The following is a 24,827-nucleotide window of genomic DNA, read 5'->3' as shown; positions in this document are numbered from 1 at the left end:
CACCTGCTTGTCAGTGCAGGACAACCTGACTTTCCCCCCGCTGCAGGAAGCGGATTTTGAATGCACTTCCAACCCCGCCTGTTCAAGAGCACTATCCAGGCACTTAAACCAGGGCTCCCATGAGAAGCCCAACTTCCAATGAAAATCACCTGAACACCCGTAAGATGATGAAGAAAAAGAGAACAGACAACTCTGCAACCTCAAGACATGAATCAAACACAATCTGTCGATATAAAATCAGAGAAAATACAATGGACCCTTGAACAACACAGGGGCTGGGGCACGACCCCCATGCCACTGAAAATCCACAAAGAACTCTGACTCCCTCAAAACTCAACGACCAACAGCCTACTATTGACCAGAAGCCTTACTGATAATGTCAATAGTCGATTTAACACATATTTTGTTTTATGAATTATATACTGTATTCTTACAGCAAAAGTAGGGAAAAGAAAGTGTTAAGAAAATCTTAAGGAAGAAAAAATACATTTATAGTCCTCTACTGTATTTGTTGGGAGAAAAAAAAATCCGTGTAGAAGTGGATCTGTATAGTTCCACCCCGTATTGGTCATCAAGGGTCAATGGTACATTCAGGGTGAAAAAACATTCAAGTTTTGTGAAAGAACCAAAAGTCAAGATCTAGTTTCTGCCACACAGACATTTATAATATAAACAGGTAGATGTAGTGTATTTAATAAATAATATCAATAAGCTTGGTGTGGAAAAGGATCCTTTTATCCTGACGACGCTGTGAACCCCCATCATTCACGCCGTCACGGTGAGGCGATGCCAACGCCCCCAGCCCCTCGGAGGGCAGCTTTCCAGTTCACAACCTTGAACTCCGCTCCAGCTGCACCCAGCCCTTCTCCTCTTTTCCTCCCTGGGTACTGGTTGTTGTCTCTCCTACCACACCTGCACACTCCTTTATCCAGCATAAATCCACTTTCGACCCAGTTCTTCCAACAGTGCTGTGCACAGAGCTGTGCGCTCAGAATATTTATATGTTAAAGAACACGGTAAGGCGCTCTCCTTGCGTCAGGGGTAGGGATTGTATCTTGCACGCAGATTTCAGACTTCCGTTAAAAACTATCGGTGGGTCCTGGTGATGTTAGATAATGACTGAGTTATGCATAGAAAGAACCATGCGGAGAGGCAGAGGAAAAGCTGCTGCAGCCACGGACGTCTGAGAGATGGGCCTGAGGGGCAGCCTAGGAACAGGAAGGAGGGGGAAGGGGCAGTGCGTGTGGAAGGAGAGCGAGCTCCACGCAGTCAGGGCCTCGGCCATGGGGGGCCAATCTTCCGTGACTGGTAAAATGGGAAACAGTGGCACAGATGGTGATTTTCAAGAAGAAGAGCCCCCTTTACCCTTCTGGCCCAGGCATCCAGGGGTCTTAGGTGCCCTGACTGGGCTTCCCCCCAACCCCCTGGAAAAAAAAGTATGTTCACTCAGTGCAGGGCAACTGGAAACACTGGGGGGGGAAAAATATGTATATACATATATATATATATGTATATATATAAAAAAGAAGAGAAAGAAGAAAGTTACTATAATCCCACCTTCCAAAGATAAGTTCTTTTAACATTTCCACATATTTCCCTCTGGTCTTTTCTTGGATCTTCACTGCATGTAGAACCGTACTTCCATCTGGAGGGGTCTGAACAGAGTTCTGGGTTTTTGTTCGCACTGCACTGTCTCTCCCAGGTCTGTGACCCCCCAGCTGGAAGCACCACAACGGGACGTGCGCATCGGAAGCACCTGAAGCAGGCCAAGCGGGAGCACAACGCAGTGGGATCGTGACCCTAGCCCTACGGAAAGGGGCAGGTGGCCTGGGCACACTTAGGACTCGCCTCCAGAGGAGTATTTGGAACTACTCAACTACAAATAATCTACAATAGGGGGCTGTGATGTGCCCTTCTCAGGTGCCAGAGAAGAGCTGGGGAGGCCTTCAGTGGGAATTTGTGGGAATGGGGAGCCCTGTCATTATAAGGGGCTCAGGAAAGGGGATGGTGGGGAATATAAGGAAGAAATCCATGACCTCACCCCCCCACCCCCCCCAAAAAAAATCCAAAGCAGGAGGGAGGAAGGAAAGGTCCCAATGGCAATGGCACACACTGGTGACCTGCCCAGGCAGCTAGGAAACCTCGATGGGGTTCTGCTGGCATGACAGTCCTGCGGTGAGGACTTGGACTTGAGGGCTGACGAGGATGGATGCTAGAAGCCCCAGCTACAAACTCCGCCGGCCTCCCCCCTCCTCCTCCTCTCACCATCTGTGGCTAAAAACGCGAACCCCACCCATCCCATTACACAATGCTTATCTGGATACCATCTAAGGTCAGACTGCATGAGAGGAAGCCCATGACTTAAAAGTTAGGAAATACTTTTGGGCTTCATTGGGGAGAGGGGATGGGGAAGTCCACACTGTGAAACAAGAAGGTGACAAGAGCGACCCCGGTTCTTCCTCTGACTCGACACAGTGTTCAATGGGCTATATGTGGAAATGTGACCTTTCCACCTGGAAAAGCCCAGCCTCACTGCCTTCCTTATAAGGGCCCATATCCTGAAGGAAGCCAACTCGGAGAGCAGCACTCTTTTTAGGTAACCACGCCTGCTCAGCAGTTGGGAGGCCTGGGTTTTAGCTGTGTAAAATTTCGGGCTTTGTCCTCAATGAGAAAACAGAAACCAACAGCGTGATCATCGAGGTGGCTTCCATCCCTTAAAAGTCAGCACTCTGATGTTCATTCAAAACCCTAACAGACCTCACACAATTGGGTTTATGAGTTAAAGCGGATGCGTCAAGCTCGAATGTTCTCTGAAGACTGTATTGGTAGTAAGCAAATTCTTTAAACATTACCAGAGCTTGCGTCACCCAAAAAAACTCAAGAAAGAAGTAACATTTCCTTCTGAAAGTCTCTACTGACCGTAATTGAACATGGCGCCTCCCAGAACACTGAGCTTCCGTTTGCAGTTCCTCAGAAGGGAGAGGTGTTACGTGAGTGCAGGGGACAAAACAAATGCGAGGAACTAGCCACTCTGATAGAACAAAGTCATTTGGTAAAGACTTAGCATAGCTCCATTCCAAAGGACGAACACTTTCTAAACATCCTGGCACAACACAAAAAACCAAGTACTGTGCACACAGCCCAAAAGCGGCACCTTAAATTTCAAGGAAGGTCAACACGGCGGGAGTTGACCCTCCAGAGCCTGGGGACCGTGTGTTTAGCCGGCCAGGTCTCAGCTCACTGCACTGGTCAACCTCTGGACATCTGGAAAGCTGCACGTCGTCTGACCTTCTGCTGGGATGATTTCAAAGAGCGCAACATCTATGACATTTCTTTGCAATGATTCTGGTCTTTTGTCTCTCCCCATCGAGGGAGTTTGAAGAGAGAGCAGTCCCCTGCGTCTGTCAGCACTCTTGACCCATGCATGGCTTTTTGCCCTCTGAATCCAGAGCACACGGCGGCTGGGTGAGGCGGGGCGTGTCGCCACGGGTGTGCACCTGGGATGGCACAGGAGCAGGACCCACGTCTTCTCTGGCTCTGACTTCGAGCCATGACATGCCCTTTGCCAACAAGCTGAAGCCGTAGTGTGAACCACCTGCACGCTATCCAGGAGGCTCAGAGAGGTACTTTCTAGCAATGTGAGTGTCCTCCATGTGCCGCAGAGTCTCTGATGGCCCAAGAACATCCCTTTGCTTGTCCTGAAAGTCCAGTGATAATAAAAGGGAAGGTGGTGGGGGATGGAATTAAAGGATGGCTGCCATTCGTGGTGGAGACTGAGAAGGCAGCTGGTTTTAGTGCCTTCCAAACCCCAGAAGGAACAGACTGTCTACACTCTGACGTAGCGCCCGTCTCTCGGGTGCTTCCTCGCTGGCAATCTTAACATCCCTAACTCCACGAGGTGGTGCTGTTATCATGCCCGTGTGACAGTGGAAGACTCTGGCAACTGCCCTCGGTCAACAGCTCATCCAGGGAGGAGCCAGGCCTTAAGCCCAGGCCCAGTCTGACTTAAAGATCCATACTCTTCAACTCAACAACACCAAAAGAACAAATAACTCAATTACAAAGTAGGCGAACGACTTGAAAAAAGACATTTCTCCAAAGATGCTACACAAGTGGCCAATAAGAAGATGAAAAGAGGGCGCCTGGGTGGCTCAGTTGGTTAAGCGACTGCCTTCGGCTCAGGTCATGATCCTGGAGTCCCGGGATCGAGTCCCACATCAGGCTCCCTGCTCAGCAGGGAGTCTGCTTCTCCCTCTGACCCTCCTCCCTCTCATGCTCTCTGTCTCTCATTCTCTCTCTCGCAAATAGATAAAATCTTAAAAAAAAAAAAAAAAAAAAAAAGAATATGAAAAGATGCTCAACACCAGTATTCATTAAAGGAATGCAAATCAAAACCACAATGAGGTATCACCTTGTACTCATTAGGATGGACATGTCAAAAGAACCCCAGAAAACAATTATTGGTGAGGATCCGGAGATACCGGAACCCTTGTGCACTGTTGGTAGGAATGTAAAATGGTGCGGCTGCTGTGGGAAACAGTATGGCAGCTCCCCTCCCCCCAAATTAAAAACAGAATCACCATGTGATCCGGGCACCTGGGTGGCTCAGTTGGTTAAGCGACTGCCTTCGGCTCAGGTCATGATCCTGGAGTCCCTGGATCGAGTCCCGCATCGGGCTCCCTGCTCGGCAGGGAGTCTGCTTCTCCCTCTGACCCTCCCCCCTCTCATGTGCTCTCTCTCATTCTCTCTCTCTCAAATAAATAAATAAAATCTTTAAAAAAAAAAAAAAAGAACTTGTGATCCAGCAATTCCACTTCTAGGTACATATGGAAAAGAACTGAAGGCAAGATCTTGGGCAGATACGTGCACACCCATGTTCACTGCATCACTATTCACAATAACCAAAAGGTAGAAACAACCTAAATATCCACTGACAAAGGAATAAACAAATGTATCTCTCTCTCTCTCTCTCTCTCTCTCTCACACACACACACACACACACACACACACACACACACACACACACACAGTGGAATATTATTCAGCCTTTAAAAGGGAGGAAATCTCTTCATACGCTGGATGAACCTTGAGGGCACAATATTAAGTGAAGTAAGGCCGTCACAAAAAGACAAATACTATACCGATTCCACTTACGTGAAATAGCTAAGGTAAACTCACAGAGAACAGAAAGTAGAAAGGCATTTGGCAGGAATCGGGGAAGAGGGAATGAAGAGTTAGTGTTCAACTGGTATAAAGTTTCAGTTTTGCAAGATTAAAAAGTTCTGTAGAACCACTGCACAAAAATGTGATTTTACTTAAAGCTATTTACCTATACACTTAAAAATGGTGAAGATGGTAAATTTTATGTGTTTCTTGCGACAACAAAAAATTTTCAAATATTTTTTAGTTCATACTCTTAACCAGGATGCTGCGCACTGATTCTCCAGTGGATCATGCCTTTCTGAAATTATGCACGACCCTTTTCCTCTCCAGTAGCCAGAAGCCATTTGCAAAAATATTCATCACAATGGGAGTTATCAACCAGCACCAAGTTTCCCTTTGTTTTTCCTCAGGACAAAGAAAAGAGGACCACGGGCTGGAAGGAGGCAACGGAAAAACCTCAAAGGGCCCATTTTTAAAACTCTGGCAACTCAGAAAAGGTGGGTGCAAGGAAGGAGTCCTGATGTAAATGAAAATCGGAGAGTCCAGGATATCCTCCCAAAGGTCACTCCAATTCAAAACATGCAGTCAGAACATTCCCAAGCCCTGTCTCTCTGCCATACAAACACGCGTCTCTCCGTGGGTCTGAGGTTTTCCAAGGCCATGCACTTTTGCCTTCTTCAGGCCCAAGCTCCCATTCATTGTGCAATACTGCCTCTCATGGAGGGAGACAGTTACTGCCAGCCCCATGTTACACAGGAAGGGACTGCGGTCAGGTGGCGGGCCCAGAGTCCTAGAGGTGGGAGGTGGCGGGGCACCCGGCCCCCAGACCCACCCACCTGCACAGCCCCTATTCAGGCTGTCCTGCAGTCGGCCAATGCTGGGGGCGCTGACCCTGGACACTATTCCTAAATACGATGCAGCTGAAGGCCCCTGTGGGTCATATGGTCTTTGAGCCTTGGTCTTCTCATCTGTAAAATGAGGCAATGGATTAATTTTTCTTTCTAACATGAAAAGCTCCAAATCATCTAAATTGTCAATAATATCAAAGAGACTTTACTGAACTCCACAGACTCAGGGTATCATAACAGGAATAGGAAACAGAAGTATTGAACAAACAAAAGAGCCTTTTACCCTGCCATCCAAGAGTCCACTGTCTGGCACAAGAACCAATACAGACACACCTGAGTATGGAGACAGACCTATACCATTCCGAAAAGAATGAAGTAGCAATAGGATGGTTATGAAACCACTTCCAACCCACAGCAGGTAAAACGGTTATCAATCACAACCAAAGGAGCTCTGTGACACCCTGAGGGCGGCACGGCCAGGGACTGTGGCAGTGAACTGGAGCTTACATTAACACGGGCAACCAGAAAAGGCAAAACGCCAAAGCCCTCCCTGGAGCAGCATCTAGAGGGCGATGACCTGGGTCATTATACCACTAAAAATCGACACCACGTGTTGGGAAAACTGGACAGCCACATGCAAAAGGATGAAACCAGACCACGATATCATACACAAAAATTAACTCGAATGGATTAAAGACTTGAACATGGATTAAAGACCTGAAACTGTAAGATTACCACATGAAAACACAGGCAGTAAGCTCCTTGATATTGGTCTTAATGTTTTTGTGGATCTGACTCCAAAGGCAAGAAAAACAAAAGCAAAAACAAACAAATGGGATTACAGCAAACTAAAAAGCTTCTGCACCAAAGGAAACCATGATCAAAACAAAAAGGTAACCTACTGAATGGGAGAAGATATTGCAAGTCACATATCCAACAAGGGGTTAATATCCCAAATATATAAAGAACTCATACAACTTAACAACAACAAAAACAATCCGATTTAAAAAATGGGCAGAGGATCTAAAGAGACGATTTTCCAAAGATGACATTCATATGGCCACCGGGGCCATGGAAAGATGCTCGACATCACTAACCCCCAGGGAAACGCAAATCAAAGCCACAATGAGCTATCCCCTCATGCCGGTCAGAAGGGTTTTCAAGAAGACGGGAAACAACAAGTGTTGGCAAGGACGTGGAGAAGAGGGAACCCTTGGTGCACTGTTGGTGGGGATGCAAACTGGTGCAGCCACTCTGGAAAACAGTATGGAGGTTCCTCAAAAAGTTAAGAAGAGAACTACCCTATGACCCAGCTATTCCACTCCTGGGTACTCATGTGAAAAATACAAAAACACTAATTGGAAAAGATATGTGCCCCTGTTCACAGTAGCATTATTTGTAAGAGCCAAGAAAAGGAAGCCACCTACGTGTCCACTGCTGGATGAGTGGATAGAGAAGATGTGGTGTACACAGACACAGTGGAATACCACTCAGCCATTAAAGAAAAAAAAAAAAGAATGAAATCTTGCCATTCCTGACGACACAGATGAACCTTGAGGGGACTATGCTAAGTGAAATAAGTCAGAGGAAAAACAAAAACAGTATGACTTTACTCTCATGTGGAATCTAAAACAAAAAACCAATTCAAACCGAACTTACAGATTAGTGGTGATCAGAAGGGAAGGAGGAGGGGGTGGGCAAAACGGGCAAAGGGGGTCAAATGTATGGGAATGGATGGTAACCTGACTTTTGGAAGTGATCACTTCGTGAAGAATACAGAAGTCAATTATAGTACCGCACATCTGAAACTTATATAGTGTTATAGACCAATTTCGCCTCAATTAACATAATAGAATGAAATAAAATGGACACCCTGGTATGTTTGTTTTCTCATATCACTGATGTGACTTCTTCAGAAACAATAAAACACTGTATTATCAGGAACCTTAAAATGACTTCAACCGCAGAGTTCAAACTTTTAACAAACTACGTTAATTTAGAAAGAGAACGTACTGATTCAGACTGGCCTGCCAATTACAATTCCAGAACACAAAGTTTATAGTTGTACACAGCCAGAGCAAGCTGAGAAGACGCAACATGGTACCTTTGGAGCTACCGGATATAGAGAAAAAGGTTCCATGGGCTTTTAAATTTCTTAATGTGACTTTTAAACATAACATACTGCAATTTTATTTCTGCTGAAACCAGAGAAATCGGAATCTCAATGATCATTAGGCAGCCAGGTGCTCTGGGACACCTGAGGCCTTTCCTGGGACGGCGAGCAGGCAGGGAGTGGCCCTCGGGAGGCAAAGGCCTCTCAGGCAGGAAAGAGGACAGTGGCCGGCAGGCAACCAGAAAAACCCTTCAAATGAAGGCTCGTATCTCTAACTTTTAAGCTAGATTTCTGCAAATTAAGGCTGTCACTTTCTCAGCTCAAATTACTGGTTATGCCAAGTTGAATAATTCCAAACAGAAGGGGCGGGGGGACCACCAAATGAGCATCTGTCGTTCAAGTCCACAAGAGAGAGGAGTGATTTTATAATCAAAGAATCTGAATACTTCCTACTTATCATGATTTATGACAGGAATGTGTTTCCATTATAACCCTCTATGAGACTAAATATATTGTGAACATTTTTCTTAATTAAAAATTAATTTTTCCTACTATCACATGTAACTACATTATAAAATTGAAAGAGAAAAGAGAAAAATATCACCTATTATCACAACTTCCCAAACTTCTGTAGAATATCAGTACATTTTCTTTATATTTTTTCTCCATGTATATGTTATTTGTTACACAGTATAATCTGAGTAGTTATAATAAAATAACCGTATTTGGTTAATATTCCAAAATCATCAACTGTGTATCCAGCAGAAATCAAGCATCATCTATGACCCAAACCCCGTGCCAGGTCCCAGAAGTGTAACAAGACAGCATCCTTGTCCTCATGGAGCTTTAACTCGGTTTCAGAGATGTGCCCACGGTGCTTGCAGTGGCCTGTCGAGGAGGCAAAAGTGGATGCAGGCCCCAGGCAGGCTCACCCACACCACGGGTCTAAGGTCCATGGAAAGCCCCGACATGGCTCGCCGGGCTTTCTTCCTCCAGGGACACCCTGACCACCTCTGGCTGCTGAGCCACGTGACAACTGCCTACCTTACTGTAAGAATCCCAAATTCTAATTACTGGGTAAATACGTTAATCGAACTTCCTTCCCAGCAGCGGAATTTTTGACACAAGGTCACCGGCTTCTTTCCAAGCACTTCCGGTAATAAGAAATGTACATGCTTGCCGCACATCATTTCACCTACTTGCAGATAACCAGTGACCGTGATAACGCCAGTGAGCTCCAGTTACCGTCACTATCGTGGTTCTGCCTTTGGTCGGGAAACAAGATCACGAACAAGAACACACCGACCGGTGGCAGCTGGAGGCTGTGCCTTCTCCTCCCCGCGCAGGCCCTGCCCTGTTGCTCCCCCCCGTCTGGAGAGTAGCTTGAGTGGGCCCCCCTGCCATGCTGGCGCCCCGCTTCTCCTGGCCCTCCTTGGGGAAGCTGCTATGAGCTGGGCCAGTCAGCGGCTCCCCAATGCCCGGAGGGAAACACAGACTGGCCGTTAGGTAATCGGCGGCCTCTGGAGCCAAGAGGTCACAGAGACTTAGAGGCTGGTGTGACTCTGCAGAGTGACTTGTCAGCTGGGAAAGCTGGGGTGTAGAATAAAGAGGAAACCAGAAGGAAAATTACATGGCCCCAAAGAGAGGGGGCCAGAGAGACTTCCGTGTTTCCAGAAAACTTCTAGTTTCCAGCCCTTGCCCTTATCTTGATTTTTAAAAGCCTCCTTCTGATGAAGCTTGCTTGAGTCATTTTCTGTTTCTTGCAACAGAACAATCACTGACTGACGAACTCTCATCTGTTTCCTGAGCATTCCCTGAGCGCCGCCTCTATGCAGTGGGCATCTGAGGACAGCTCAGAGCTGAAAACAACTTCCTCTCTCAAGAAACCAGAAACTGGTGGAGAGGCAAGAATAGAACATAATCAGGGAAAGCAGGTTGGTGATAATCAGGTCTGGTTTCATGGAAAGAGAACTGAACGCAGCCACGACAACCAAGAGTTCAGTCCCTTCTACCACTGACGGCCCGTATGACCTTATGTACGTCCTTCTCCCTCTTGGAGCCTCGGTTTCTTAAACTGTAAAATTAGAAACTTGAAATTTCCAAGTCCTCATGTGCTTTTACTATTCCTTAAAAGCAGTGGACCCAATACCTCCTACATATCCAGTGGCAATGTTTCTAGAAGCCATGTTGGTGGCAGAGTATCTGTAACCTCTGCCCGAAGTTTACCGCCTCAGGAGACGACACAACACGAGCGCCATCCTGAAGGCTGGGCCTGTGGTTCTGAGCGACGGGGTCAGGGTGAAGTGAGGCCTTACGGAGCTCATCACCTAGAGCAGCCCGTGCAAGAGACTTTGTAGGAGGGAAACGTTCTAGAGCCAGCCACTGGCCACGTGGTTCTTGAGCACCTGAAGCGGGGCTAGGGTGAGGAACCAAATTCCGTACTGCATTTAAGGGTGATGAGTTTACATTTAAGTTTAATTAGCCTTATGTGGCTAGTGGCAACTATGGGACAGCACAGACCTGGCGGTGGAGCCAGGTAATCCCAAGACAAAGTACGCGCCTCTCCAGCAGGGACAAGCATCGGGGAAGGAGAGGCTGATTATGTCTAAGAGAAGAGAGGACAAGACGGTGACACTGAAGGGGCCTGAAGGATCAGGAGAGTCTGTCAGGGCTGAAGTGTAGTGTGCTGGGTGCACAGAGGACAAGAGAGCTGGAGGAGCTTTCTGGGCAAAGGAAACCATCCGTGCAAAACTGTGGTGCATGAAGAAACGCAGCACACGGGTAAGCAGCCAAGCGCTGTGCGTGGGCCGTGCTGCAGCCCCGACTCCCCACCCCGTACCCGTTCTCCCCTCCATCCCTACAACCGCGGGTACCACACAAGGTGGCAACAGGCTCAGCCAAACATCACGGCCTCCCAGCCTCCCTTGTGGCTCCAAGTGGCCCGTGACATGGTTCCAGATAATGAGACCAAGTGGAGCTCTTCTAGGGATTCCCACAACAGTAGGGCTCTCTTGACACCGAGGGGTCACCCTTCCTCCTTACTGCTTCCTCTTCCTGCGTCTTGGAAGCGCGACGGGAGCAAAGGTGGGGCAGCCACCTCACGACCAGGAGGCATTCAGGAGGGGGAAAGAGGAAGACAGAAAGCCCCCAGATCACCTATCACATCAATGGAGCCAGAACCAGCCTTGCTCTCACACCCCCCGAACTCCTCGATTATGCCAGAGTAGCAAGATTCCTGGTACATTTAGTCAGACAATCTCTAGAGGACATTACATTTGGCACCCAGAGGTGAGGGGCTAAAAAACGTGGAACCGGCAGGGCAGAGAAAATCGGGGAGTAGGAAATGAGGAGGAATGGCAATGCAGGGACACCACCCTGTGCCGGTAAAACACCTGGTCTGTGTGCAGCCTGCTCTGCTCGGGGGGCGTACACCAGGTGCGACACATGCAGCGTCAGGAACGATGACAGAAACTTCCAGAATGTGGGGTGCAGACTTCTCTAGGGGAGAACGATGGCCGCATTCTGCAAATAGCAATAGGAAGACGGACCGCTTTATTAAGGCAGCTCTTCCTACCTCTGACCCCTAAGTCCCACCATTTGAAGCCTCGGGCTAAAAAAGTCACTGGCTTCTATGACCCACCTGGCGCAAGGCTGGTGCCGGTAAGAAAAATTTCCCCTCAGTAACTGTTTGGGGAAGGTGATACCACCAAAACACAACTCTAAAAACCAAACCCACTGAGGTAAGACTATAACTTCTCATCACCAGAACTGCCCTTAATCAAAAGTTCTCAAGCGAACACACCTGGACAGGAAATGAACTACGATACCGCAACTTTCCGTGAAAAACCTATTATTCTCTCAAGTGTAAAATGTTTGGTACCACAAATTATTTTCAGAGTTATATAAGGCCATTAGTTACAGCATTTCCTTATCAATAAATGATGTTTAAAATCTTGTCAGTGTCCATTCTATAAATATTTTCATTCAGATGAAAGTGATAAAACAAATTTACTTGAAAAAAAAAAATCATTTAGAAAGTAGTTTAATGCATCCCTTAGCTTCACCTCCGCAGTTTACAAAATCAAGAGCTCACCATGTGTGCCAACAGCTCTAATTCTGGAGCCGCTAGAGCTCATGTCCCGCGGGAAGGTGTGGCTTTGCTACTTCCAGGAGACCTATGTTCCTTCATTTAAATAAATGGTACTAATAAAAACCATTCAACTAGGAAGATTCTGTTTTTAAAAATTAGGATACAATAATGCCTAAACTGGGTGCTGTATTAGCAAAGGTTAACACAGAATTCTAGAATCCTTCCCACACAATTATTGTTCTTTCACCTATCACAAACACAAATTTAAGCAAATATTCTTAAAACTCAACAGTTCATCACTGGGTTTAAGAGACTGGATTCAGGGGCGCTTGGCTGGCTCAGTCTGTGGAACATGTGACTCTTAATCTTGGGGTCATGAGTTCAAGACCCACACTGGGCCTAGAGCTTACTTAAAAAAATAAAATATAAAAGAAGAGACTGGCTTTAGAACCAACTTGGTGTGAATCGTAGCTGTGAACTGAGCACTATGGGCGCTGTGGCCACGTTATCCAGCATTTCCAGCCTCGCCTCTAGGATAACGGGCCAGGCCACCCTCGGCAGGAAGTCACAGCAAGACTTACCCAGCTGGGTAAGAGTGCAAACACCAAATACTCACTACATGATAAGGATAATTACAATGGCTAGTGTTAATATTTGATTACTTTTATTGCAAAGAAAATAGGACCTGTTGGCTGCTTCACAATCTGCCATAGGACGCATTTCTAATTTCCAAGTCTGTTGTTCATTTTACTAACGACCATTGAGGGCTTTTTTGGTTGCAGTTTAAATCAGAAGAGTAAGTGCCCTTGCCTATGAGTCACTGCAGTGTGAGAAATCCGGAGGGCAAAGTGTGGTCCCCAAACGTGCAGCATCAGCATCACCTGGGAAGCTGTAAGAAATGCAAGTTCTCAGGCTCCCCCAAGAATTCCATCTCCAGAACCATAAACTTCAGAACTAAGGAACAGCAATGTGTGTCTCCACGAATCCTCCAAGGGGTCTTAAGTACACTCAGTTTGAGAACAGCTAAAGGAAATGTCATCTTGGGCCAATTCCACTAACCGGTGGCCCTCTGATGGCCCCCCCGGGACTGGGAGAGCTATGGGGGTCCCTCGCCTTCCCAGGTGCTCCTGGGGGCAACACCAGAGTCCCCGGCACACCAACCCCCCTCAGCCTGAAGCAGAAGGAAGGCACACGAGGCCAGCCAGCAGGGAAGCCTGGTGCTGGGGGACCAAACCGCCCCCACCCCCACCGGCCTAACAGTCCTAACCGTCAGAGTGTCATCTGTGATTCTGACCCCAGAGGAGAATGTGTCACACCAGCTCACCCATAAAACCCTTTCTTAACATACGGCCACGCAAAAACACGTCCACGAATGTTCACAGCAGCAGTGTTCCTAAGAGCCAACAGGTGAGAAGAACCCAAATGTCTATCAACTGGCAGACGGATAAACAAGATGTGGCCTGTCATCACAATGGCATATGAATGGCCCACAAAAGGAAACGAAGCACTAACACACACTACAACATGGTGAACCCTGAAAACGTGCTCAATGAAAAATGCCACAGAGGACCACACAGTGTCTGATTCCATCTACATGACAGAACAGGCAGTCCAGAGAGACAGCAAACAGAGGAGCGGCTGGGCTGTCTCGGGTTTGAAGGAGGGGTGGGAGGCATGGGGTTTTTTCTGGGGGGACAAAAATGTTTTAAAATTAGGTTGTGCTAATGATTGTACACTCTCTGAATATAGGGTTTAAAAACAATGCACTATACACATTATATTTTTTGAATTGTACACTTTAAATGGGTAAATTGTATAATATATGAATTATATTTCAAAAAGGTCATTTTTTAAACAAAACAAACCCTTCCTCAGAGCTAATCGAACCTGACTGGCAGTGCTGTCCAGGCTATAGGATAGAAGGGCACAGCTGTAGGGTAGAAGGGCACAGCTGTGAGGAGGGCCAGGAGGGCGATGAGGGAAGCAGGCACCTAAGGCACAGGATATAAGGAAATCCTCGTTCTCAGGACCGTGTAAGCACAGGGTCCATTCTTACAGGACCCTGAAAGTGAGTGCCTCTTCTAATTTTGCATGCAGGACACCTGCCTGCCGCATCCCAGTCCTGCCCGGATTTTGAGGCTACTTTATGTTCGAATATATTTACAGATTTTTAGCCCCCTAAAAATATTTTCAAACTACTTAACATCCCCCTCACTTTATAAACTTCAATGGCTCCGTAGCACCTACAGATTCAGGTTCAAAGGTGACAAATCAAGATCTTCTGTTTGGGACTTTAAGCCTGTGGGCATACCTTCACAGGCTCTGGAGTTAGATTAAGCCCTAAGGAGGAACTCCCTGCCAACTAGAGTGCTCTAAGCAGGGATTCACACCCGGGCCTTCAGATCCCAGGGCCTCTGGTGCCCAAACCCTGGGCCCTCTGCCCCTGCACCCTTCCTACCAAGGAGCAGAGGCTGAGATTTCTTTGTATCATCAAGAACCTTAGCTCCAAACTTCGCACAAAGTGTTAAGGATGGAGTGTTTAAACGCGGATGGTTAATTAGGAAAAGCTCAATCAATGCTAACAATTGTTATCATGCACAAAATTAGCAAACTAAGGTAAAATCTTGCCATTCACTATGGCTTCCCAATGTCCATAATGATGGGCCAAGAAACACAATAAGGGGAACAAAAAATCTAGTAGCTTCAAACTACAGAAATCCATGAACAATCAGATTTCCGGCTTGCGATATTTAATCTTGAACCTGGTCTTTATTCACCACAGAAAAGGAAAGTTAAATGGAGAGAAAATTAAGAACAATTTTAAAAAGCCATGTGACTGGCAATCAGAGACCAGTTTTTTTTCTTTCTTATTTTACCCAAGCCCTAGAACCCTGTAGAAAAAGAAAGAAAAACATCTCAATTTCAGAAGGTAGCTCTCCATTCAAATAAGCTGGAAATGAGCAAGGGAGATACATACTGTAACAAAAACAAGACCAAAAACAAAAATCACAGGGGAAAAAAAGGGATTTCTGAGATTGGAAAGAATGCAGGACCATCAAGACACAGGGAACAACACTGCCACCAAGTGGTGACGGTGCCTCAAGTCACCCTCTGCCATCTAGACCAGCGATCTCAACTGGGACAGCAACAGAATCCTGTGTGCGTGTGCGTGCGTGTGCGTGTGCGTGTTTTAAAAGAATTCATGCCTAGGCCCCATCCCCACCCAACTGACTCGGCGAAGCAGAATGCAGAGGGGCAGGTGCAGCCCGTATTTTAAAATCTCCCCAGGTGACTTTGGTGCATAGGGAAAGCTAAGAACCAGGAATCAAACCAAAAGGTCATACAGATGTCACTATGATGCTTATATTTTCAGTAAAGTTTTACCTGTAGTCACTCCACCTATATGATCCATTAAAATTTCCTAATGGTATATAAATTCTTGAAAATTTGGCTAAGTACATACAAATCATAGTTCTATAACAGGTTTTACATTTTTAACAGTATAATCATTATAAAGATTCCAATTATATTCCTTAGCCTTGCCATTAGTATTTACGTCTAATATCTAATCCAACACTTAAGCTTATCATAAATTAGACACAGCTATACTCAACACAAAACCCTTTGAACGTGAGTTTCACTAGACTATTTGCTTATACAATGGGTTTCAAATCAATAAATCTTATCTATATTAGATGGGTTTTCCTTTTTTCTCTTTTAAACAAGACATAAAAAGTCTGAAGGCTTCTATTGTTGGTGAAATCTGTAAATACACAATGTAATCTGAAACACTTCAATGAAAGCTATCAGACTACCACTAAAATTGTTCCTTGGCACACAGAGGTAAATAAAAGGATTTTCCCCCTTTCCAGAGTCCGGAGTTACCTAAAAAATTACTTCTTTAACAACAAAGAATTATCTTTTGTATGATACACTAGGAGGCAAAACTGTGGAGTGTTTCTACTCCCAAGTACCTGGTCAGGAGTTGACTTTCTGCATTCTGCAGGCCTGACAGTGAGGTCAGAGTCCACTAGGAAAACAAACACTCCAACGGGTCTCTGTGCCCTGGGGGCCACCCAAGAGGCAAAGCTTCCCTGGAAAATAAGGGGCAAGAAAGAGGCAGAGCACCATATGCTTGGTTTCATTTGGCAAATTATCAAATTTGTCTTATCGCTATCAGCACATGCTTATCAGTGCATTTCCCCCACCAAACTCTTTCCTTCTCTAGGAAGCACTAACCTCCCTCCTCAAAAAACGTCACTGGTGACCCAGATTTCTTGGAGGTCTGAGACACGTGGGTGACTCCTTGGGTTATCCCTCCGGGATGCGTAGCATCAGAAAGAGACACAGGAGTCCCATTCTGGGTCCAGAAGGTCTGGGCTGGGTTTATCCTGGTAGCTTGTTTCAAGCCCTTGCTACTCATACTGAACGAGCAATATCAGCATCACTGGGGAGTCTGTTAGAAAGGGAGACCCTCTGGACCCACCAGACCAGAACCTGCCTCTGAACAGGCTCCCTAGAGAACTCTGAGGACATGAACATTCGAGACCACGGCCACCCAGTGTACAGATGCATTCATGCCTTCGTCTGCAGGAGGAGAGCCCCTCTCCTGGCTCTACCTTCAGTACGGGCCTACGGTGGGATCGACAGTGGGGAGGCTCTGAAAATGAGAAGGCTCTACCGAGACTCCAGCATGGGCACCCTCTCAGAACAATGACGTGTGCGCTCAGCCATGCCCTACAAACGCAGCCCTAAGCTCCCAACCCTCAGCAGCTTCGCCCTGCGGCAGACCGAAAGGCACCCCCATGATACCACATCTATGGGGCTGACAGTTTACTCCACTGACCTTTCACATACTCAGCATCTCACAAACTCCTCACCCAAAGAACCCAGAACACGTAGGAGAGAGAATGCATTTTCCTTGGGCTTCTGGGGCGGTAGCCCTAAGTGATCACGACAAACTTAAAGCATCATTGAAGACCTGTGCTTTAAATTTAAGCAGCCAGGCAGCTTTTTGTATTCTATTTTATGATCTACCTGTTTGTTTTATTGCAAAAACATCTGCTTTGCCAAGTCTCCATGTACCAACTGGTGATTTCCCTACTTATTCGTTTCCCTTCAACGCCCTGGCATACACCTGCCCCGCCCCTCTGAAGTGCAGAGTGGGAACAAGCCTTCCTAGACTTTGCTAAAGTCAAGCAGGAGTTCCTACAAGAAACCAACTGGTCTCTGTTGAATTAAAAAAATAAAACAGTCGGGGATTTGGGAATGTTTGCGCTGGTCTTACTAGACATATGTGAGTAAATTTCTAAATAGAAATTAACTGCCTACCTACTTCAGATGGGTCTCCAAAACATAAAATTCGGATTCTTGCAGCTTAATTATTTCACAGAGATTTTGTATATAGAAAGTCACGTGCCCCTGAGTAAACGGCAGGCTGATTTCGTTGGCTACCTCTGTCCGCAGAGCCTTCATATTTTCGTCTTACACTATATTTACAGCCATGCTCCTTACTCACTATCCCCTGCTCTCTCCAGGTTTGAGCCCCTCTGTTAAAAAAAATTAGGACACCAAAGTTACAGGAAATCCTATTTCTCCCCCACCTATATCCTTAACACAATGCAAACACCATGGTTTTTAAATGACTGGTGGTTTGTTTTATTAGTATTTTCCAAGTGGGATGAAACGGGTGGGACGGTACGAGTATCTGCTTCACTTTTTCAGCTTGAACAAAGGCCAAAAGGTTTCCTGTCTGTTTAACTGAAGTTTGCGCTGCCAGAAGAGAAATACCAAATGGTCACAAGTAGTCACTCCAAGCACCTGAAACACTTAAAAGGCCCTATTCAGGGTTCCCTGCAAGCACACTTTTCCATCCACCACACCCAAGCCAGAGAGCAGCTCCCTGAGGCCACCGGTGGTGGATGCCTGGGCTGCCTGCGGGCCCAGCCCCCGGGGCAAGGCAGGAACCGAGGCCACGAGCCCCCTCAGGAGCACACGCCCTGCCGGGGACAGTCTGGCCAAAACAGGGACCTCGGGGCTTTCACGTGTCTGTGAATCTGGAGGTGTCCCAGCTGCGGGGAACACACAGCTGCAGTGGGGGGGCCAAGTGGTCCCAGAGCACAGTGGAAGGAGGTGGTATCTCTGTGGCCCCGAGACAGGGTGCAGACAGTGGCAGAGGCTGAGGATGCCTGATTTTGGAGAAGAAAATTCACAGAATGATGCTGAGAAATCTCCCTCCCTCTGCTGCACACTCCAATCCCAATGTGGACGTGGAGGTGGAGACGGCTGACCAAAGGCAAGTCCATACATTAAAATACTCAGAAACGGCTGGCGGGGGGGGCTGCCTGGCTGACAGGGAGACCCGTGCACAGACAGAATAAAGGCCCAGGCAGGTGCCGGCAGGGAACGTCCTGTGGGAAGGGGCTCCGGAGAGGAAGCTCACGCGGGAGGCCATGCCGCGCCTCTCCGGTGGCAGCCGGGCTCCCGCGGGCACAGGTCCGTGAGCTCCAGGCCTGCCTCTGTCGTCCACTAGCTCTGCAGTCTGGGGAAAGGGATTTAAGCCATTCCAAGCCTCCACTCCCTCATCTGTGAAATGGGTGTCATAAAAATGCCAACCTTCCCAATAAGGCTGACTGGGAATTCAAGAACTCCTATAAAGCACCTGCCATAGATAACAACATAAGTGATTATTACTATACCGATTCAGAGTCCTAAATGCTTGTATTCTCTCTCTCTCATATAGAGTACCTACAATATAACCCAAAAATTCATACAATATTTAATTCTAAATAAAGAGCATAAAGGACATGTTCCTATAGAGGAGGAAGAGAGAGGGGGAGTTAAGAAATCACTAATGAGCATATACTAAGTTTGTAAAAATTTGAGCAATTTACTTGCCTTCCTTTAAAAGTCATCAAGCCTGTAAGGACTAGAGAAGCCGATGACAGAGATCATGAGTAAGTAAATGCTAGAGCGCGTTACAAGGAGGTAAGTGCTATGGGAAAAGTCAGGAGACGCAGACGAGGAATGTCTGGTGGTAGGAGGGGAGGGTGCAATCTGAAACAGAGTGGCCAGGAGGGGCCTCCTTGGAAAGGTGACTTTAAGCAATGATCTGAGGCAGGTGAGGTGGTTAATCAGGAGGTTAAGGGGAAGAGCATTCCAGGCAGAGAGAAGAGCCCATGCAAAGGCCTCAGGGCATGTGTGGCAGGAGGGACGGACCCCAGTAGAAGCCGCCATCAGAGGGAACAGGTGGGCAATGTACTGTGATGTCGGCTAGCGCTACACGGGGCTCTCTCGGGACACCTTCCCACAGGAGAGGGGGAGAACTCACAGCTCAGTACCTGGGGCCTAAAGAATCCGTGAGGATTATGGCCTGGGCAGGGCAGGAGCGGTGTGTGTGTGGAGTTCTGCTGCGTTCGGTACTTAAAGGCAGAGGGACGGCTCGTCAACTTGACGCTGCTCTCTACAACGTACTGGTCATCAGTATCAAGCTTCAAAACCATCCCAAAAGGACTGGCCAAACCGATGCTCTAGCACTTCACAGGTACAAGGTGCTTGGGGAAAGAGCTTTGGTTTTTGTTTGTTTTTAAAAAAGAAAACCTTTTCGAGGGCACCTAGAAATCAATCTAATTTTTAAGTAACAGTTAATGCCCCAAAGGACAAGCTGTAGTAAGAGCCAGGAATGTGAGTTAAGGACTCAAAGCAGAAACAGATTATGAAGGTGAGGCCACATGAAGAAAACAGTAGTGGAGGGAGGAGGTATACCAGAGGGCCAGGATGGCGGGAATGCCGTGTGGGTGCCGGGCCCCGCAGCTGGGGACAGTGTGTGCTCAGAGGACAGGAGTTGGACTGGAGGGGACTCGGCAGTAACCCGCGGGAGGGCGAAGGAACGAGGGCAGTTCGGCCGGAGAGGAGCTTTAGAGGAAGCCGTGGTTTCCACGACCTCCCACCATCTGAAGAACGGGAAGTAGAAGTATAGTCTGTGTGGCTTCAGACACAGACCAGAGAGGCACCAAGGGATGGAATATGACAGGGAGCAGGATTTGGTTCAACCTAAGACATTCACTGGAACTTCAGAACTGTCCTAAAATGGGGCAGGCTGCTTCCCACAGTCACCCACAGCCCTTACTACACGCCCAGCCACAAGGCTCTGAGTTTGGGACCCTTATCATTGCACATTTAAATGCACGACATACATCACCACGCGTCAGTCTCCACAACGCCCGTGAGATGCGGCCACTGCAACACTGGGCACTATTCTGAAACCTCGAAACCCCACTTCTGGTGTTACTGCTGTTCTGTCACGTCAGCCACAAATCACAGCTCGGCTGCCCCCTTCTGGGCCTCCCTCCAGTCCCTTCCCCTTCTCCTCCACCCGCCCCACCTGCTAACAGGGCGCCACCAGGACCTGGGAGAAAGCCCTCGCAGCAGGCTGGCCTCTCCACTGCAGCAGGGGAAGGGGAAGGGGGACACGGCCATCTGGCTCCGGCCATCCGGCTCCCGTCCGGCTCCCGCGGGCAGTAAGAGAAATCAAAGCTCCTGCCGCTGAGCTCAGCAGCTCCCGTGAGGGGCTCCAGGCCGCAGGAGGGCGCCCCTGTATGGAGGGGCTGAGGCAGGAGCAGCAGTGGGCCCAGAGACCCCAGAGGGACCTTTCTGCACCATGGGAGGTAACTTTACACTGGAAACCTTGGCCTCACTCATTTTTTTCAAATCTATGAATTCTGAAAGCTTTTAAATAAAATGTCAGTAGAAACATCATGCTTCCTTATCTCAATCAGTGTGGCAATAGGCATAATGAATCCTCTGGTATACCACGGGGGAGAAGTTTCGACAGCTTGTTCCAGTTCACAGCTCCTAAGGGGAAAAGCTGGGATTTAAAGGCAGCCGCTCTGGCTCCAGCCTTCAGAAGAGGTCCCTAAATGAGCTCTAAATTCCTTCCCTAGGTTCACCTTCATGGCCACCCCAGACCCTCCGACACCGAGGAGGCCAGCTCTGTGCTTTCCATCAATATGTGAGCGAGTGACCCCGGCCCCTGAGTACCATTTCCAGTGGGGGGGATGAGAAATACCAAGCGCTCTGTTCTCGGGTCCCGAGAGACTGCGCGGCCCAGGCTTCGGGGCACCGGGGGTGATCTGCTCAGCGCTCTGGCCTCTGGGAGAACGATCCATCATCCCAACTCATTCACGGCAAACTTTCACCCAACAATGTTGGCTAGCCCAGAATTCACCAAGGAACCCTGTCAACTGCAAACACCATAAATAAGAATGCAGCTTGGGGTTAAACATCCGTTTCTTACAGTGCTTCCAGACTAAACCAACTAAAAACAGAAGCCTCCAAAAAGAGAAGGTGGACACACACCCCGGCGCTTCTACCCGCTGGGCCACACGAGGTCACGTTCTCGAGTGTTGCCCATGGTGCACTCACTCGCCCATTTTATCTTGGGGTCCCCCAGAGAGGCAAGCATTTGCCAGCACGACCAACCTTCTGACTCCGGTCCCTCAGACACCGACTGGGAGACACCAGTGTCCATCCGGGCACTCGCCACACTTCCCCACTCAGGCAGAGAGCAGCCCTGGGTGGGGCCTGCAGAGCTCACTGCACTTCCCCAGCCATCAGAGCTCCCCCAAGGGGTACAGCCTCCCAGGCTGTGCACTTTACAAGCCTGGTGTTTCAAACAGCCACCAGCCCAGCAGACCCCTTTGGCTGAGAAGTTTAGGAAGTCACACAATCTGCCTGTTGGACATTACCAGACAATCTACAAAAATGAAAATGAAATCTTTAAAACTAAACATTCTAAACTGATACACACTTGAAATAACTCAATTTAATGACTAAAAAAAAAAAAAGATCTCACTGCATTTATAAGCCCAATCGTTCTAGCGTTCCTCTACTTGCTCCTTCCTGCTGGGAAACAACAGTACAGGAAGCTTAACACCAGTGCTCCGACCTCAATAATGGTTAACAAAAATAACTGTACTGCTTTACATTGGACATGTCTTAGGTTTCCAAAGTACTTTCGCAATCATAATTTAATGTAATTCCATGAGATAAGAAGAGCCAACATTCACTATAACCATTTTACGACTCAGGTTAAGTGAAGTTATAGGATTTATATCACAAAGTTAGTTGAGCCCAAACCAAGCTCTTGTTTAATTTGGCAGAGGAGGCATTTTTTAAATTAAATATTAGAGAGAACTCTGGGGGAGGGAGGGGAAAGGAGAGAGAGAAAGAGAGAGAAGCAGGAAAGAGGGGCAGAGGTTGAGGAGCGTGAGGAGGGCGTAGGGGTCCCCCACCCAGGGCAGCCGCATCGAACCTACTCTGCAAACTCTCGGGGTAGCCTGGGCTGCTGCTTAACATATGCACGGAAGTATGTCGAGGGACAAGAATGGATCCATAGTACATGCAACCTGAGGAACTCAAGAAATCTTTGAGAGGTCCACTCTGTTGCTTTGCTTTCTCTTTTTCTTCAGATTTTATTTATTTATTTGAAAGAGAAAGAGTGTGTGTGTGTGTGTGATAGAGATCACGAGCAGAGGGGAGGGGTAGAGGGAGAAGTAGACTCCCCACTGAGCAAGGAGCCCCATGTGGGACTCGATCCCAGGACCCTGGGATCACGACCCAAGCCAAAGGCAGACGCTTAACCGACTGAGCCACCCAGGCACCCTGCTTTGCTTTTTCTAAAGAAAAAAAAAAAAATGTTTTCTGATTAAAGAGCATTAGGGAAAAGAAATACCTGCTGCTGAAAATTTAGGCTATTACTGGGCAGAGACAAATCTTAAGTTTAGAACTGCATTTAAACTTGTTTTTTACACTGTGACTCCACATAGGAAGGCCCGAAGACAGACTTGAGCATACTCTGTATCTGGGAGACACAAGCAGGCTGCGAGGGCACCAGATGGTCCTCCTGTGACCCCACACCGAGGGACAGCAGCTGACGAGGCAGGGGACGTGGCGGGTGTAACCAGAGCGCTGGGACCAGGGAGCACCGCCACAAGCCCGCTGCGCTGAGGCAGAGTGTCAACCTACAGTCCAGTCGCAGGGGGGAGGTAGACAAGCTTGGGAACGCAGTGGGAAGGGAAGGAGCCCCTCCACATTCCCACACACGGTGGGTGAGCGGTCACAACAGCTCGGCAGAGGGGCCATTTTTCACACGAGGTGCTGCAAGCTGCTGAGTTCTCTTACACGTGGAATTTGAGGATCTCTCTGGAAATAGCGATAGGCATGGTCATTTGAGCTTCTTACCTAGGGAGCTTTAAAATCGGGGGGTGATTTGACTTGAAATCTCATTTCGTCTTTTTCTTCACCTATTGCACTGCTGTTACTCATGCCAGAATCTCACAGGTCACTTCCGGGGTGTACGGTACCTTCATATCTGCTGGGAGAGTCGCACGCTTTCTGTGGGGTTGCCACTCGGAGGAATATCTGCTGCCTCCACGAGTGTCTCCGTGTCTTCACGGGGGTCCTGCTGGCATCGCCAAGGTGGTTAGCTTTGGAGTCAAAGTCCCTGGAAGCACAAAATGACTGATTGATGACTGATGGGGAGATATAATCAGGTATTTTAGCTTGACTTTTTGTTTTTAAACAAAACACTACATTATAAATTATCTTTGTATAAGAAAATATAATTAGATAATCATGAAAGCTGAATCAAGCCCGCAGTGGGTCAACATTCCTAAGGGACTGTTTTCTTACAGGATGCCTTTCATGAAAAGCACAAGACTGCATGCCCTTAATTTATGTCCATTGTAAAAGACGTTAAGAAATACGCTCCACAGGTCACTAGCTTCCAGTTGGGCCTTTCTTGGCACCACTTCAGACAAGAGAAACTGTCTCTAAAGGGGGCCCTGGCAGCAGGGCACCATCTCCCCTCGTCCGTGCGTGGGAAGATCTCCTCAGCATAGGTCTGCATCGCCACAGACAGCCGCAAAAATGAAGAAAGATTACAAAGAACCATCAAGGCAACAATTACACAGTCACTTGATGACAACTATTTTAACATCTATCTTTTTTAAACTACAAAACAAAGTATATTTACTAACACATATCGTAAATACTGTCTCATCAGTGATTTTTCTTCCTATTCGCAGGACAACTTGGGGGAGCCCTTGTAATTGACACCCACGTACACACCGCCACTACGCAATCACCCTGCCTCACAGGTCAGACACTCGGACTTATTTACAGAGCCACATGCTCACTCTCAGAAACACTGCTATCACTTAGAGAACCGGTTAAGACTTTCTTGGATCCTCTGCAAACAACACATTAATAAACTACTCCTGGTCAAAACCGGAGAAAACAAGAGGACTCTTTCTTTAAGTGACGTTCAGTAGGAAAGTATAAGAAAGAAGATACCATCGATTTAGCTAAAATGATTTTTTGAGTGTCAAAAAAATAGCTGAAAAATCCCTGTATATATCAGTAATTCGACACTTCTACCCAGGCTTGATAAATCTAAATTAAACCCTACCTTTTCGTGTTCATAAAGTCAGAGGTGTTATTTTCATCTACAGGAGCCAGAAATTTTAGAAAATTTGGCACAGAGGAAGAAGAATGAAGTTTTTTCCGCAGGGCATTACGGTAGGAGATGCTGAGAGTTTGATTGAGAAGAGAG

General features: G+C 47.4%; 1 protein-coding gene across 9 annotated transcripts in view; it reads right to left on the bottom strand.

Annotated features, from left to right (window-relative positions):
* Nucleotides 1–24,827, bottom strand: part of TBC1D1 (TBC1 domain family member 1) — a 226,314-nt gene that overhangs the window by 56,685 nt on the left and 144,802 nt on the right. For 4 of the 9 annotated variants that reach the window (XM_078068498.1, XM_078068495.1, XM_036076054.2 and 1 more), the window contains 2 exons: nucleotides 24,684–24,803; nucleotides 23,578–23,717 (listed from right to left, as the gene is read on the bottom strand). The exons of 1 other annotated variant lie outside the window; for it this stretch is intronic. In XM_078068498.1, the coding sequence (XP_077924624.1) occupies nucleotides 23,578–23,717; nucleotides 24,684–24,803 (260 nt within the window). 4 more of the 9 variants (XM_078068493.1, XM_078068496.1, XM_078068501.1 and 1 more) reach the window with 3 other exon arrangements.

This window comes from Halichoerus grypus, chromosome 3 (assembly GCF_964656455.1).
Source record: "Halichoerus grypus chromosome 3, mHalGry1.hap1.1, whole genome shotgun sequence".
In the NCBI taxonomy this organism is placed as follows: domain Eukaryota; kingdom Metazoa; phylum Chordata; class Mammalia; order Carnivora; family Phocidae; genus Halichoerus; species Halichoerus grypus.
The sequence above is the reverse complement of the archived record's forward strand: the minus strand, read 5'-3'. Positions and strand labels throughout refer to the sequence as shown.